The 15,319-nt window shown below is 42.1% G+C and overlaps 1 protein-coding gene across 1 annotated transcript; it reads right to left on the bottom strand.

Annotated features, from left to right (window-relative positions):
* Positions 1-1,524: 1,524 nt before the first annotated feature.
* On the bottom strand, positions 1,525-14,804 carry LOC134216977 (PITH domain-containing protein GA19395). Its single transcript, XM_062695732.1, has 3 exons — positions 14,379-14,804; positions 1,891-1,995; positions 1,525-1,826 (listed from the first exon to the last, which is right to left on the bottom strand). The coding sequence occupies exons 1-3, from the start codon at positions 14,699-14,701 to the stop codon at positions 1,616-1,618; spliced, it is 639 nt and encodes a 212-aa protein (XP_062551716.1). The 5' UTR covers positions 14,702-14,804; the 3' UTR covers positions 1,525-1,615.
* Between the last annotated feature and the right edge of the window lie 515 nt (positions 14,805-15,319).

Below are 15,319 nucleotides of genomic sequence, written 5' to 3'. Positions count from 1 at the left end.
GTGATCACCACACCTTTCTTTTAGCATATTGGTTTGGCATAGCTAAAATTAGTGGAAAACGAAAAAAAAAGTTTTTGATTGTAAATCAATAGTTACTTGATTGTTTTCAATAGTTTCACTATTTTTACTCAAAATTGATTATATTTGCAGTCTAATGGAACCATAAAGTTTTGCCAAATACTGCTTTTTGTGATTGAAATAATTCTATGAATGTTGGAAGGTGCAAAATTTGATGGAGCTCTACAGCTACCATGGGAAGGAAAGGGTTAAACTGATTTAGCACAAGCCGTTTCAAGTTTGCATGCAAATTAGTATGGGGAAATTTATGTTTTCATTGTACTGTTAATGACGCTTCCCCATTAGGCGCAGGTTAAAAGAAAACCTATATATCTAAAAGGAATACTCAACAGCTTTCACCCAGTGGAATCTTTCCAATAATTAGTAATCGAATTTAATCTATACCGTGGTTTTCTGGAGCAAATTGCATAACTCCTCAACAGGCAACATTGCTGCTCGTGGCGCGAAAGATAGCACACACAAATTCAGGCTACTATGTTGCACTGCACATTTCAGTGATGCCCTCAAAGAAGTTTAACGATCATGACTAAAGATTCGCATCCTGTCTTAAAATCGATTACTAATTATTGGGGCAATTAATTAACATGCAGTTTCCGTTGGGTGAAAGCTGTTGAGTATTCCTTCTAGCTATGTAGGTTTTCTTTTAACCTGCGCTCAATGGGGAAGCGTCATTAACAGTATAATGAAAAAATAAATTTCCCCATACTAATTTGCATGCAAACTTGAAACGGCTTGTGCTAAATCAGTTTTAATCCAAATGAGCTCAAATTTTCAGAGGACACTCAGAACATGATGAAGAATCAGATGAGCGCTGTGGAGCAAAATCGATTTTTTGAACCACCCTAATATCCATGGTACATGCCACACAAGCTACATGCAATGGCGGGCATAGCAAAGCTTTCAATTAATATCTGAGCAAATGCTAATAGAATTTAAGTTGAAAAGCATGCCAAGTTCCAGTTAGAACGTAGAGTCTTTGAAGAAAAAGCAGGTGACGCTTGGCTTTCAATTTTGAAGTGGGGCTACGTCTGTGTTTTCTATACCGGGATACACTTTGCGAAAGATCGATCAACGTCACGAAAATATGATAGATTTTGAGCGTTAATATCTCAGCCATGGATTTTCTTGGACCATTCGATCAAGGAAGAATCAATGCTTCATATTCATCGTAGTGGAACATTGATTTATATTTATTTACTATTGAAAATTTGCCAACCGAATTTGGGCAAACGACGACGTGTTAAAAAAATCCATTGGCAAATGTGGCTGTGATAAAATTCTTCAATAATCATAAATCAACAGTTTATCAAAGAAGAGTTTAAATCTAGACTAACATTTGAAAAGGGCGTAACAGCCAAAATGTATTCCTTCTGATTCCTTGTCTACATATACAGCTATATATGTAGACGAAAAATCAGATGGAATAAATTTTGACTGTTACGCCCTTTTCAAATGTTGGTCTAGAAATATTATATATTAGATCACAAATTCTCGAAACAATATTCACATTTTTGACACCATTGAAGAGATAACCTACCTACTGTACTTGATGATTTACCGAATCAAAAACATCGTTTTTATGATCGGCTACGTTTGGTCGCGACTCGTATGTACAAATTGTCACCCCATGGTGATGTGCCTCGCTAAACTCTCCCTTCAATCCGATGTAGTATACGGTGGTGTTCGATTCGCCATAGTTTGTCGGCATATGAATGGACAAATGATGAACCGATGAGAACGTAACGACTCTAAGGAATTATGAACATAAAACACAACTTAAAAAAACTAAATTTTTCCGGCTATTCAACTTACTTAGTAGAGTATTCGATAACTCCGTTGGCATCCCGTTCAAGTTCAAACTCCTGGTCCGCTTGGGCACCCGCATCATCGAAGGTCATCTTTGGACGATTTTTGTACCTGCAATTATGCATTATGGAACAGTCGTTTCAAAAATATCATGCAGAAGCAAGTGTTTTGGTATGAATGATCGTAAGAAGGTTAAAACTTTCGCTGAAGTGAAATTGCAACGTGTGGTAGTGAATGAAAAAGACGAATGTCCCTACTGTAGATTTATTGAAAACTCATTGTCTATGAACCGTTGTCAAAAACATAAACCATTTTTGTCAATATCGATTTTTTAGCTCAACGGGTTCTTTTGCAAAAATCTTGTAAGGGAATATGAATATCGAAAAAGAGATTTCTGACAACTAAAACTGCACATTTCTGGCCTATTTTAATGGTCATTTCGTTGTCAGAAAAAGTGGTAGCATGTACTGGCCGGATTTATGGGGGGCCGGGGGGCCGTGGCCCCACAAATCTTATGTACCAGAACCATCCTTAGTGTACATTTTGGGGCTCCCACAAACTGTTGGCCCCCCTTCCGGCTAAATCCGGTCCTATGTACAGTTTTACCTATCCATTAAAATCAGCTTAGACAATTCGGCAACATGGGTGTTTCCGCAACAGATGTGAACCCTATTTTAAATTTCAATGTTTTCATGTTTTTCTGCCGTTTAGACTGATTTTATAAATGTACATGTACCACTTTTACTGGTGACAATTTTTGGTTCCTGTTGCATTTTATTCCCATTAACCTCACCGCAACGTCATGACTCGAAAGTTCCTGGATCACTCTAGAGATGGGCAAAACAGCTCATTGCAGTGAGCGGATCTGATCCGTTCAGCTCATTGAGAAGAGTCAGCTTGTTGGTCGTACCAACTGGAGGGTCGTCTTCCGAAATAATGAACCGTCACGATGATTCAAGGTTGGTTAAAATTTCCTTTAATTTTACAATAGTTAGCGTTTATAATGTGGGTGTAATATATTCGCCTACGTTTAGTGCCTCCAACTATTGTTACTACCGCAACTTCGATTAGCCAAGCCTCGTTCCAGACTAGGTTGTTATTTCTACATTATAATTGGTTGAATTATTTAGGATAAGTTTTCACTAGTTCATTTACACGTTAGGAATTTGATCTCTTACCATTTAGGCTTTTAGAAATAATACGATAATAAATTGCCACAAACTATCGGCTAATGTATGGTATATGATGATCTAAATTAGATAAGAAGATAAACGTTTAGGTATCTAAAGCAATGCAAATTCAGAGTATAATTACACCTTGATACTTGAGCACTATAAATGTAATAGTAAATAGTAAATAGTAAATTCAATAGTTTAACTTTTCAGCCTTTACAAATGATTTACTTCGAACTAATTTGTATCCACATGAGTTCACGTTTCATGAATCAGCATTTTCCTTCTGCCTCTTCTGTCATCTCTGATACAGACGTCGTGTGTCATATCTGTCGATCTGCATGTCAAATGCAACGATTTCGATAAGAGCATTGTATTGCGATGGTAGGTGCGAACGTCCGAGGACGTCACACTCCTCCTGGTATGCGAACCAGATCTTCAAGTTTGCTTACACAACATTGCGCCGAACATCCAACACCGCTAACTTAACAGTCGGTCGCTCGTAAACTCCATGAACAGTGTGAACGGTTGCCTTACGAGTTTGCCCTCCTCTGGTTACCACTCCGATTACCCGTCCCTTGGGCCAACAGTTTCTGGGATGCTCATGATCCACGATGACTACGATGTCACTCCCCTAAAGATTTTTCGCCTTCTCGTGCCACTTCGTACGCCGTGTTATGTCGGGCAGGTAGTCCCGAATCCAGCGCATCCAGAAGAGATTTGCCAACCATTGGGATGTCCTTCTCGCAATGCCGCAGTGTCCGCATCCACGAACGTCAACGGTTTTGAACAATCCGAAGAGCCCAAAAGAAAGTGGTTGGGCGTTAGGGCTGGTGCTGCTTCGTCATCGATTGGCACGTGAGTAAGAGGGCGCGTGTTAAGTACACCTTCTACTTCTGTTAGGGCATTCCTCAGTTCCTCGTCAGTTGGTCGCCGTGCGTGCAAGACTTCGGCCAGGTTCCGTTTGACCGACTGTACGAGTCGCTCCCAACTTCCTCCCATGTGGGGCGACGCAGGTGGGTTGAACTGCCACGATGTAGACGACGTAATGAACTCCCGCATCAGCTGATTCCGGTCAACTTTCTGGTAGAGCTCCTGTAGCGTTCGGTTGGCACCTACAAAGTTTGTGCCCCTATCGCTATAGAAACTAACTGGCGTACCTCTTCGCGCGATGAAGTTCCTCAACGCCATTATGCAGGAACTTGTCGTTAAGGAATGAGCTACCTCGATGTGGACGGCTCTTATTGTCAAACATGTCAGTAGAACCCCCACCTTTTCTCGACCCTTCGACCCACAATTACGTCTATTGGACCAAAATAATCGACCCCACATGTGCGAATGGCCTCATGTGTGCGGATAGTCTGGCCACTGGAAGATCGACCATCTCCGGCAGTTGTGAGACAGCGTCGCGATTTTTGCACCACTGGCAGTTTCTACGGATCGTGGCTAGTGTTTGTCTCAAGCGAAAATGCTATACTTTTGGCGAACCTCGTTGACTGCAATGTCATAGTTTCGATGGAGGTACTTTTCGTGATAGTGTGCCAAGAGTAGCGATGTTACTGGATGCTTAGGTGGTAGAATAACCGGATTCTGAGCGTCGCTGTGGAGATACGCACACACGCCGGTTCTACCCTTCATCCGCAAAACTCCTGAGTCGTTCACAAATGGGCTTAGCTTGTAGAGCGGACTCGCCTTTGGAATTTGTTTTCCCCTTTCTTCTTTAGCCACCAACACTGCAACCTCGTCATGGTACATGTCACGTTGCGCTTGCCGATAATGGTGTGCTTCCGCACTGCGAAGCTCTTCCCGCATGAGTGGTCCAGCAATTAAGGGAACTTTCCTACAGCTCCGTTGAATGTTCGTGCAGAAACGAAGCACGTATCCGGTCACTATCAACAGTCGTCGCCAACTCGAAAACCTGCTGACATCGATTACCGATTCGGAAACACTGATGTGGAACAATACGCTGGGTCTCATCTCTTCCTCGGTAGAGATCTTTACTGGAAGGCTGGGCCACTTCTCTGTTGCTTGCATCAGGAACTCTGGACCCTTGAACCACCTGCTCTCCGACGATAGGTCAGGTCGATCTCGCCATCTGGTCCCATCATCAGCGACATTAGATCGAGTCGGAACCCATCTCCAATCGTGGATGTCCGTAGATTCCAATATTTCGCTGATTCTTGATCCGACGAAAGCACTGTATCGCTTGTGGTCGGCACGCAGCCAACAGAGCACATTTCGAGAGTCTGTCCAAAATGTACGCTTACAAATGTTCATCGTCAGGCTTCGTGTTACATTGGCAGCCAATCGACACCCCAGAACTGCGGCTTGCAGCTCTAACCGTGGGATTGAGGTGTATTTCATCGGTGATACTCGAGTCTTAGCCGCAACCAGAGAACATTCCAGCTGGTCACCTTTCGTAAATCGCAGAAACACAACGGCTGACATAGCACTTTCGCTTGCATCAATGAAAACGTTCATATCTACTTCATCCTCTTCTATCGACAATACAACTTGCCGGTAACACATTGAGATCCAAAGTTCTTCCAATTTCGGGAGAAGAAGAATCCACGTATGCCTCATATCGCACAGATTTTAAGGGATAGGTTCATATGAATCAATCCCAGTACGCAACACCTAATGAAGCAGGATTTTCAATAGGACCAAATAGTGATCTATCAGCCCTACAAGATCGTAGATGGTCATCAGTGTCCTAAGGATCTCCCGTCGTTGGGACAACGACTTCCATCGAGAAGCGCTGAATCAAATCTAATCTGCGTATCCCACCACATACCGAGGATTTTCTGGCTCGCTAACTCGGAAATTATATTCAGATCCGTCTCTGTTGACTGCTCTGCATTCATTTTCGACAGCACCAGCGATGAGTTGGAGACCCAGTTGCGGATTTCAAATGTGGATATAACGTATTGATTCGGATAGCTCGACGATTTATTCCTCCGTTTTGGCGCTCGAAACCATGTCGTCCACAAAGTGTCGTTTCTTGATCACCGCTACTGCTTCCGGATATTTGTCTACGATCTGTCTGCGTTGCTGTTCTTCACGAACTGGGCTATAGCAGGAGAACAGCTCGCCCCGAAGGTCACTATCTGCATGACATAAGTCCTAGGCTCACCATGTTCCACGATACTGCGCCACAGAAACCGTTGAAAGTGCTGATCGTCCGGAACTATCCGCACCTGGTGGATGTCCCGGATGTCAGCACACACCCCTACTCGATGCTTACGAAACTGATACAGAATGCCATATAACGACGTCAACTGATCGGGAATAGTAAGGAGTGCCGAATTCAGTGATGTTTCGTAAGCTGTGGCGGCGGCATCCCAAACGATACGTACCTTTCCAGGTTTATTCGGGTTGTATACCGGGAAAATCGGTAGACACCAACTCGTTCACGCTTCTCCGACTGCTCTTCTGGTGTCAGTTCGCGAATGTAGTTTTTCGAAATGTATTCCGCGATTTTCTCGTTCAAAACGTTCGCCAGTTCCGTATCCTTCGACATGCGTTTTTCCAGGCATTTCCACTGACAGATTGCGACTGCCTCGTTATCCGGTAGCTTAATTCTATCAGAGCGTCATAACAGGCCAGTTTCGTACCGCTCTCCATTGAAGTGTGTCCTCGATTCCAACAAAAACATTGCTCGCTCGTCATCCTTAGATAGTCGTTCGAGTTGGTTGGGCTTAACTACCAGACTGTCGATAGCAAAGTAGTCTTTGACCGTCTGGTTCAAGTGCGTCACGCTTACTTCTCTATACATACAAATGTGATAGGTGTGACTAGAACTCGAGGAATTTTGCGTGGCCCAGCCACCGTACACCGACCATCCGAGATTGGTTTTTACAGCAATTGGGTCGCCAATCTTGCCCTCACGACTTTTCCGCACCAGCATAACATTAGCGTGCCTCAATCCAATCAGTATCCGTGGACGAACGTTCGTGTATGATTCCACAGGAAGTCCCTGCAGGTATCGATGCTGTTTAGTGAGTTGAGTCATATCCAAAGACTGGAAGGGTAATTGCAGCTCTTCCACCGTTCTCACATCTTGCAGTAACAGCCGCTTTCCTCCTCTTCCGGCGACCACAAGCTCGACACTCTGTGAATCGGATTCGTAGCGATGAGTACCACCCGTCCATTTCAGGCAGAGCGGATGAACGGTTCCGGATAGCCTCATCTCCTTGGCAAGTTGCTAGTCGATGAGCGTAAGTTCGGATCCATCGTCCAGAAAAGCGTGATATTTTAGCTGTATTCCGTTTCCTAATAACGTCATTGGCAGTAGCGAAGCGAGCCCGTACCGGTTTGATGTATATTGACGTTGCGTTCCTCGTTCTGCCTCAAAGGACCGCTCCTATGTGCACCGCTTGGTGGTGTTTGTGCTCGTAAGTCCTTATTGAGCAAGACGTGATGCTTGAAGAAGCATCCGTTCTTCCCACACTCTCCAGAATTGCAGCCACATTTATGCTGCCGAAGACATTTTGCGGCAGAAATTGAATCCACGTACTGTGGCCCACCTTGCTTCGTACGACAGCTCAAGAAATCGCTTGCACTTTCCAAGATATTTGCAATCTTCTTTGCACACGGGACATGGTTTGTTTCCTCCGCTCACTCAGGCCACCGTCGATCTTGCTTGGGTTGGGTATACAGTTTGAGTCATATCATTTTATCTCCTGATTCTTGCCACCGCGGCACTGAGGCTCGAAAACAACGGTGACATCTTCCGCCAAGCTGTATATCCACTGGCTGAACGTGGACAACTTTACCTCTGGCAAGTTTCTCTTGTACCGCGCCCAATCCAGCTTATTTGAGGGGCAGTTTCTGGACAAATTCTTTTAGGAGCGTCGCATCACACATATACTCCTTTCCACTGCAAGCTTTTACAGTGACACAGAGATTCTGGACCTCCAGAGCATAATCGACCAGCTTGTCCATCGCATCTGGCTTGATAGTCGGCATCGATATAATCTTCTCCTTCAGGCATTCAATTATCGTTTCCGGTCTACCGAAGCGTAGTTTCAGTGCACTGATTGCTCTGCCTACCGTTTCAGGCCGCATAAAGAAACTACGAACAGCGTTAAATGCATCTCCCTTCAAATAGTTCCTCAAACGGATCATGTTCTCCGCTTCCGTGTACCCACACATAGCCGTTGTATCTTCATACGTGGACAAGAACATTGGCCATTCCTCCGGATTACCGCTGAACTTGGGCAGCTCACGAGGTACAACCTGTCGTGCTGCAATCTCATCCTTCGAGATTCTTTTGCTGCTTCTCAGGGAGTGTTGCCGGTCTGTAACTGGTCGACTACTACCACATATTTCAACTTTCTTGGCTTCTTCTTCACTGCCGTCACAATCGGCTCCACCGATGGATGAAAGTTCTTCTTCACCCTTTGTCCCGGTACCAGACGTTTCTTCTTCGCTTGAGTCTTCTATGCTGGTTTCCTTGTATGACGAACGCTTATCTTTCACTTTGGTTTCACTGCGATGGTTCAACCACTGTTCCACCTTGTGATGACCATTATGCTGAACAATGACTGATTCGCCACTGCCTTCCAAATCGGCCATCTCCTTTAGAACAGCGAACTTCTTTTCAGCTAGTTCCGCTTGCGCCGCATCTCTTCTTGCATCAGTGTCTGTTCAGCCTCGATCTGTTGAAGTTCCACATCCAAACGCGCCTTGACTGATTTCCGTGATGCTGCTGATATTGATGAACCAGCCTTTACAAATTATTTACTTTTAAGGCCCAAATTACCGTAATCCAGTCATTGACAAGAAAACAGCCACGTGCTTGTACCACCCCCAGGAAAAAATCCGCCCACTGAGGAGAAAATGCATTCCCCAGCTGAATCGGGGAAGCACTCTTGTTTTAAAACTACATCAACATATAGTGGTGACTTCAATACATCCGTGGGATGCTTCATTTGGATGAATTTCGTAATATTATTTGAAAAAACTGCCTTTTGCAGAAAATATTGCAAAGTTGAAAAAATATTTTTCCAGGAGGGGAAACCGTCGATTTACTCTCACGCTCTCTTATACTTTGCAGATACTCGAAAATCATCGTTCAGTGTTGCGTGTTGATTTGTTCTATATGTTATGCTTGTTTTCTCGAATATGTACGTAAACATCAAGCAATAGTCTATGAAAATGATGCTTTTCATGCTATATATTGACACTAAATATTAGATGTGAGCTAGAACTGTAAAAACGCAAGCATTCATAAGCAACGCAGGTTATTTATTTTGTCATAATTGAAGTGTTGATAATGTAATGTAATGCTAAAATAATAATGTAATGCTAAAACGGCATCACTTTTCATGTACACAGAGAGAAGATCGATCATATGGTCATGTAAACAATCCATTGAATCTGGACGAACATTTGAGAAGGTAGTCAACTGCATCATAATTTTACATTCATGTAAAATGCATGTAGGAAATTGTGTAATTAGGAGAAGGATGCACAACAAATCAATCTCAGATGCATGTTTGAGGTTGTTTATGCGTATCACTATAATCTGTGCGCTGTACATGTATTGAAAAGGACGTTAATATTTTGTGGAAATATATAGAGTTTGATACCTTTTGAAATGTTTGTGTACTTTGTACAAAATCAGATCTGAGCGAATGAGTAGGCTCTCCACACAAAAAAAAGAAGCGAACAGCAAGAAAAAGAAGTCGATTTGATGTATGACATTTGAACCTTAAATCATTTGTCTACACATGAGTTCACGTTTCATGAATCAGCATTTTTCCTTTGGTTTCGTCGTCACACTCCCCCCTGGTGGTGAATCAGTCATTGATCATCATAATGGTCATCACAAGGTGGAACAGTGGTTGAACCATCGCAGCGAAACCAAAGTGAAAGATAATACTATCGACAGACATATGATTTCCGCACAATGATTTTCGTATCACGCTGTACGCGTACAGTGACAAGATGACATACATCTTTTCTTTCCACCGTTGTATCTATTTGACAGCTTGTTTTGAAACTGATTCTACCGCTATTTTTCATCAAAATGTATATAAATCATAAACTGTTACTATAGTTTTTATGTGTAATAATATTTACCCATATTTTTTAAATAAATTGTGAATTCGCGTCAGCAGTTCATTCATCGATATGAAAACGTCATAGTTTTCCAAGTCTTCGTATAGGAATTTTAGCAGAAATCACTCTATTCTATGGTTTGGGGTGATTTCATTGCAAACGGCACTGATCGTTTAATTCATTAGGACATTTTGAAGGATAAAGCCAGCACCGATCAATTAGGTCATAGATCCAATTTTGAATTTGTGCTTTACAACGGTACAAAACATTTTTCCCATCTAAAAAAGTAGGGTAAAATACTCAATAGTGGACCCCCTAGTAGCGAAATTTTGCTCTTCCTGGCATAAGAAGTGGAAATTTTCAAAATATTAATTTTGCGTGATATCTAATATCAAGCTCTGCATCTCCTCTTTACGATACATACATAAAACACTCAAATACTCGACGTTATTCGTTGAAATTAACATTTTAAAGTCTGACTGAATTTGCCCTATAGTAGATCCCCTGGGGGTCCATAATAGGAAATTGCTTCCCTATAGTCGACACTTCATTTGATATTTATGTTCCGTTTCGGTACGTTCTTCTTTCCTATTATGGACCCCCCAAAATATTCCTATAATGGACACTTTCGTGTTTATTTTTTATAGAATTGTAAAAAATCATCTAATTTTACTTTCCATCGCATTTCCAATGCATGTAGTCAAATCATAGGAGTGTAAGGCAGGTTCTCCCGATGGAATTTCATAGCAAAATGTTTACATTGTGCTGTAGTAATGCAAAAATGGCTGGAGGGTCCATTATTGGTTGGGGGTCCACTATTGGGTACTTTACCCTATTTGCTGACTAATGGCAAATCAAAGATCCCGTATCCTTTCCAATCCCCAGACCTCATTCCAATTAAAAACCCTTGGGATCCTTGCACAAAATGTTTGAAATCATATACAGAACTCAAACCATTGAATATCATGCAAAAGTGACGGTAGATCTTCCCGGAAAGAACCCAAAAACTAGCAAAATCAATAGGAAGACATCTTCAGAGCAAAATTGTAGCAAATAGTGGGCTTACGAATAATTATTTTGCCATTGTTGTGAAAAATATCATCCGGAATTGCAGAAAAACGTTTTTTACTCAGTCAGCTTGCAAATGTTTGTTTTTATTTCATATGTCAAACGGCGTATTTGACATTTCAAACAACAAATTATGTTCTGTTTCGTACAATACAACGGTCGAAGGGCAGGGTACGGAAATCATCGTGCTATCGTGATACCAGCGTGATTCTGGGTGACAGACATATGATTTTATGCTATACAGTGATATTGGTATCATATATGTGTCACAAGTATAAGCTAAATTAATGATTTCGTGTGTGTTACTTCTACGTGAAGTTAAACGATTTACAATGATATGGAAATGCTAATATCATCTTCCAAACTTGGACGTACATGTTCATGATAGCATTAGAGGCGAAAGTATAGAATTGATAGTTCCGTTAGGATACGGCAGGCATGAAGAATGTTTTTATAGAAGTCGATTTGAAAGCGAGCGGAGGGCAATATTTGTGATGGCACATATCGCACGACCTTCCTTCTGCCAAGCTCCCGTATGAAGGGGAGGGAAGAATATCAGTGTGAAAGCTGATATATCTCAACTGGAAATTTTACTCAATTTCCGTCAAAAGCAGGATTACTCATAGTTTTGAGTTGTCCTGCTTTTGACGGAAATTGAGTAAAATTTCCGTGGGATAGAAAAAGACAGCAATACAATTTTACTCAGTCACTGAGTAGGTGAAAGTTAGCGTGTAGGTATCTTTTGTGTGTCCGTTCGTAGCGCCGAGTATGTGGGTATGGGTTTAGAAATAGACGGCAAGCTAGTTGGATTATTTTTGCTTGTGTGTTTCTTATTCCTTCCTGCAGCAGAAATGATTTCTGTTGCTTGGCTTGATGGTGCTTGAGGTGCAAATAATAAACGATCAGCACGTGCGCGGTACTGGACTGGAATGCTCATACAAGCTCGCTTGTGTTGTGTACCGCGAGCGTGGTATTTTCGTTTGTATACAACAGCACGCGTACTCGAGTGCGTACGCTCGAGGGAGTTTCTCTAGGTGCGTGTTTGACAATGATTTCATCAATTTAAAGTGAGCTGCTGAGCTGGGGTTCTTTAAAAAAGATCCATGGTTCATCAGCTCAATGTAAGGAAGCGAATCTTTCGAACAGCTCCTGAGCGGAGCGCCCATCTCTAGATCACTCATGCAATCCCATAGCTCTTGTGAACGATAAGCATGCTTGTTTCGAAGGTGTTGAACTTTTTACAACGTTGTGAGTCATAATATATGCATTTTGTTCCAATAAACTTAAATTTTGTCAAGAAACTTCGGCTATTTCTCGCTACTTCTTAATCTTTAGGCATATTATGGATGAGTTGCAAAAATTACAAATTTTAATTTATCATTCATAGTTTTAGGAAAAATTCATTCAATGTTACATGTAACCAATATGGTAAATATTGACATGTACCTACCACTTTCGCTGGCACCAATTCATATTATGATGAGCACAAGACCAGACATTAGCTTTATAGAAGATAAACAGATAAAAAGCATTTTCGACTATAGTCAAACCAACTACCATTTCTCTACCGCAACGTCAAGTCTCTGCTATGCATTCATCTAGTTCTCATTCGGGACGCACTTTTGACACCTTGAATAGTTTTTAAAGCTATCTACCGTGTTTTATCTTCTTCTTCTTATTGGCATTACATCCCCACACTGTAGACAGAGCCGCCTCGCAGCTTAGTGTTCATTGAGCACTTCCACAGTTATTAACTGCGAGGTTTCTAAGTCAAGTTACCATTTTTGCATTCGTATATCATGAGGCTAACACGATGATACTTTTATGCCCAGGGAAGTCGAGACAATTTCCAATCCGAAAAATTTCCTAGACCAGCACCGGGAATGGAACCCTGCCACCCTCAGCATGGTATTGCTTTGTAGTCGCGCGTCTTACCGCATGGCTAAGGAGGGACTCCGTGTTTTATATTAATGGCGATATCCGAAGTTCTCGTCCACGACGCGTATCCAACTTGCAGGACAAGAAAATGCGCAGTACATTCAAAGTTAATTGCCTATATGCCGGGTATTAAGCCACTCCGGGTGGCTTAATACCCGGCATATAGGCAATTAACTTTGAATGTACTGATCTCGAGTGGCGATCTCTCTTCGCTTGTGTGGTCGGGTCGGGATCTGACGACCAAACTGGCACAACCTCACACAACCCTACTTCATTGAGCGCCGTTGCTGATGAAGCAAGTGTGTAGGAGCCGGACAATACTAAATACTCATCATACTTGGTTGACATGTGTACAAAAATACATTTGAGAGAGTTAGTTCTGAAAATGTATTGCGAGAGATCGGCTGGTACCTGGTGCTGGGAATTTGGTTTCATCAGTACCCGCTAAGCTGCGGTGGACGACGGAGGTTTTTCGTAGCTTAGTAGGGAAAGCACCTGTCATGCGAACTGGGGTCGTGGGATCAAACCCCACCGAAGGGGCGGTTACCCTCCAATACCTTTTCCGAACTAAATCTATCACATGTTGTACATATGCATAATCAAGTTTCAGACATAGTGAGAAAATGCGGTTGATCAAAACTATCCGTACATACATATTCATGCAATGGCGGGCATTGAAAAGGTTTCAAATACCTTGTGGAAGTGCTAATACGTTACTAAGTTGAAAATATAGGCAAGTTCTAGTTGGAATGTAAATTCATAGAATAAAAAGAAGAAGAAAACTTCGAATGTTCAACATGCTACCGGACCTGATCACTGGACGTCTGCTAAACGTGTCTTAAAGCAGCTATGAGGAACGAAACATCTTAAACTTGTGTACAAGAATCTTACATGCTTCAACCCCCACCCTCTCCCTTGTAGATTTTTGTATGGAAGGTTTCCCTTTGACAATTACTCTTACTCTTTGACAATTCAATTACCTTGCCAAAATTTGAACATGTTCAACTTTCTTTTCATTAAAGTGAGTTGAACGAAGGTATTTAGACGTTCAATTCGCATTTATGTCAAGAGACTTGCGAATGAGTCCTAAGCTGCCGCTAACGGCAAGTCGAGCACATCTGTATATGGGCCTCCATATACAGATGTGCTCGACTTGGGGTTAGCGGCAGTAAGGCAGGCAGAGCCCATAATGCTATATTTTTAGAAATGACCGCTACTAGCCCTGCAAACAACTGCAGTTAAAATACTCACAATCTCATCTTCCTCGGATGGCTGTCGTCATTGGCGCCCACCACGATGATTCCCTTCAGCTTTACGTTTCCGGTGAATGGGATGTTGAACAGCAGTTCTTCGTCGGCGTCGCTGGTAACGTGCTTGTCGAAATCCAACCGCTGATTGTATGGTTTGAACACCGTTTTGCCGGATCCTTCCGTTTCCTCGTTCAGACATTCCACATTCAGTGTGTCGATTTTCTCGTACAGACTGTACTGAATTCCCATCTCCAGCTCATCTTCGATTCCTAGGGCTTCGTGGGCGCAGGCACCACCGTGGCCATGCGAATGGTTGTGGGACATTACGATTTAAAAATTAAACTTCGATTTTGATAAAGAAAGGCACTAACTTTGTGTGTTGCGATATAGAGGATCAGCCGAATCAAAACAAAACAATCGCAGCGCAGTGACATTTCATTTTTAGCCAAGCGTTTGTTTATAATTCATGAAGCGTTTGTTAATTTTTGGTACGAAATCAAAGCTTTTATTTGCTTCGAATGAATGCTCGGTTGCCGTTTTTCGATACCCTTGATTTTCCCAGGCGGGAAAATTCGCCCAACGCATGGAAAAAAAAGAACAGTGGGATTCTCATTATGATAATGGTAAAACATTATAACGTAAATGAACAAATAAAATAAGAGACTGAAAAATAAGTGAAAGTAAAACACTCAACTTTAAGTACAAAGCTAAAGTTTACAACATAGAGTAGAATGGGGCAAGATGGGTCGCCTAAAGCAAACCCTCAATGTCTCCAAACAAAAACATTTCAATTTACAATTAATTGCATATTATTCGGCAACTCGGCCGTACGAAAACCATTTTTTTGTTAAATATCTTGGCTGTGCATATGCACAGCATATGTTTCGAAATGGACAAATTGATATGACATTTGCGAAAAAGAATCCACGTGTCTCGGGGGGA

The sequence above is a fragment of the Armigeres subalbatus genome, chromosome 2 (genome assembly GCF_024139115.2).
Source record: "Armigeres subalbatus isolate Guangzhou_Male chromosome 2, GZ_Asu_2, whole genome shotgun sequence".
Classification (NCBI taxonomy): domain Eukaryota; kingdom Metazoa; phylum Arthropoda; class Insecta; order Diptera; family Culicidae; genus Armigeres; species Armigeres subalbatus.
The sequence above is the reverse complement of the archived record's forward strand: the minus strand, read 5'-3'. Positions and strand labels throughout refer to the sequence as shown.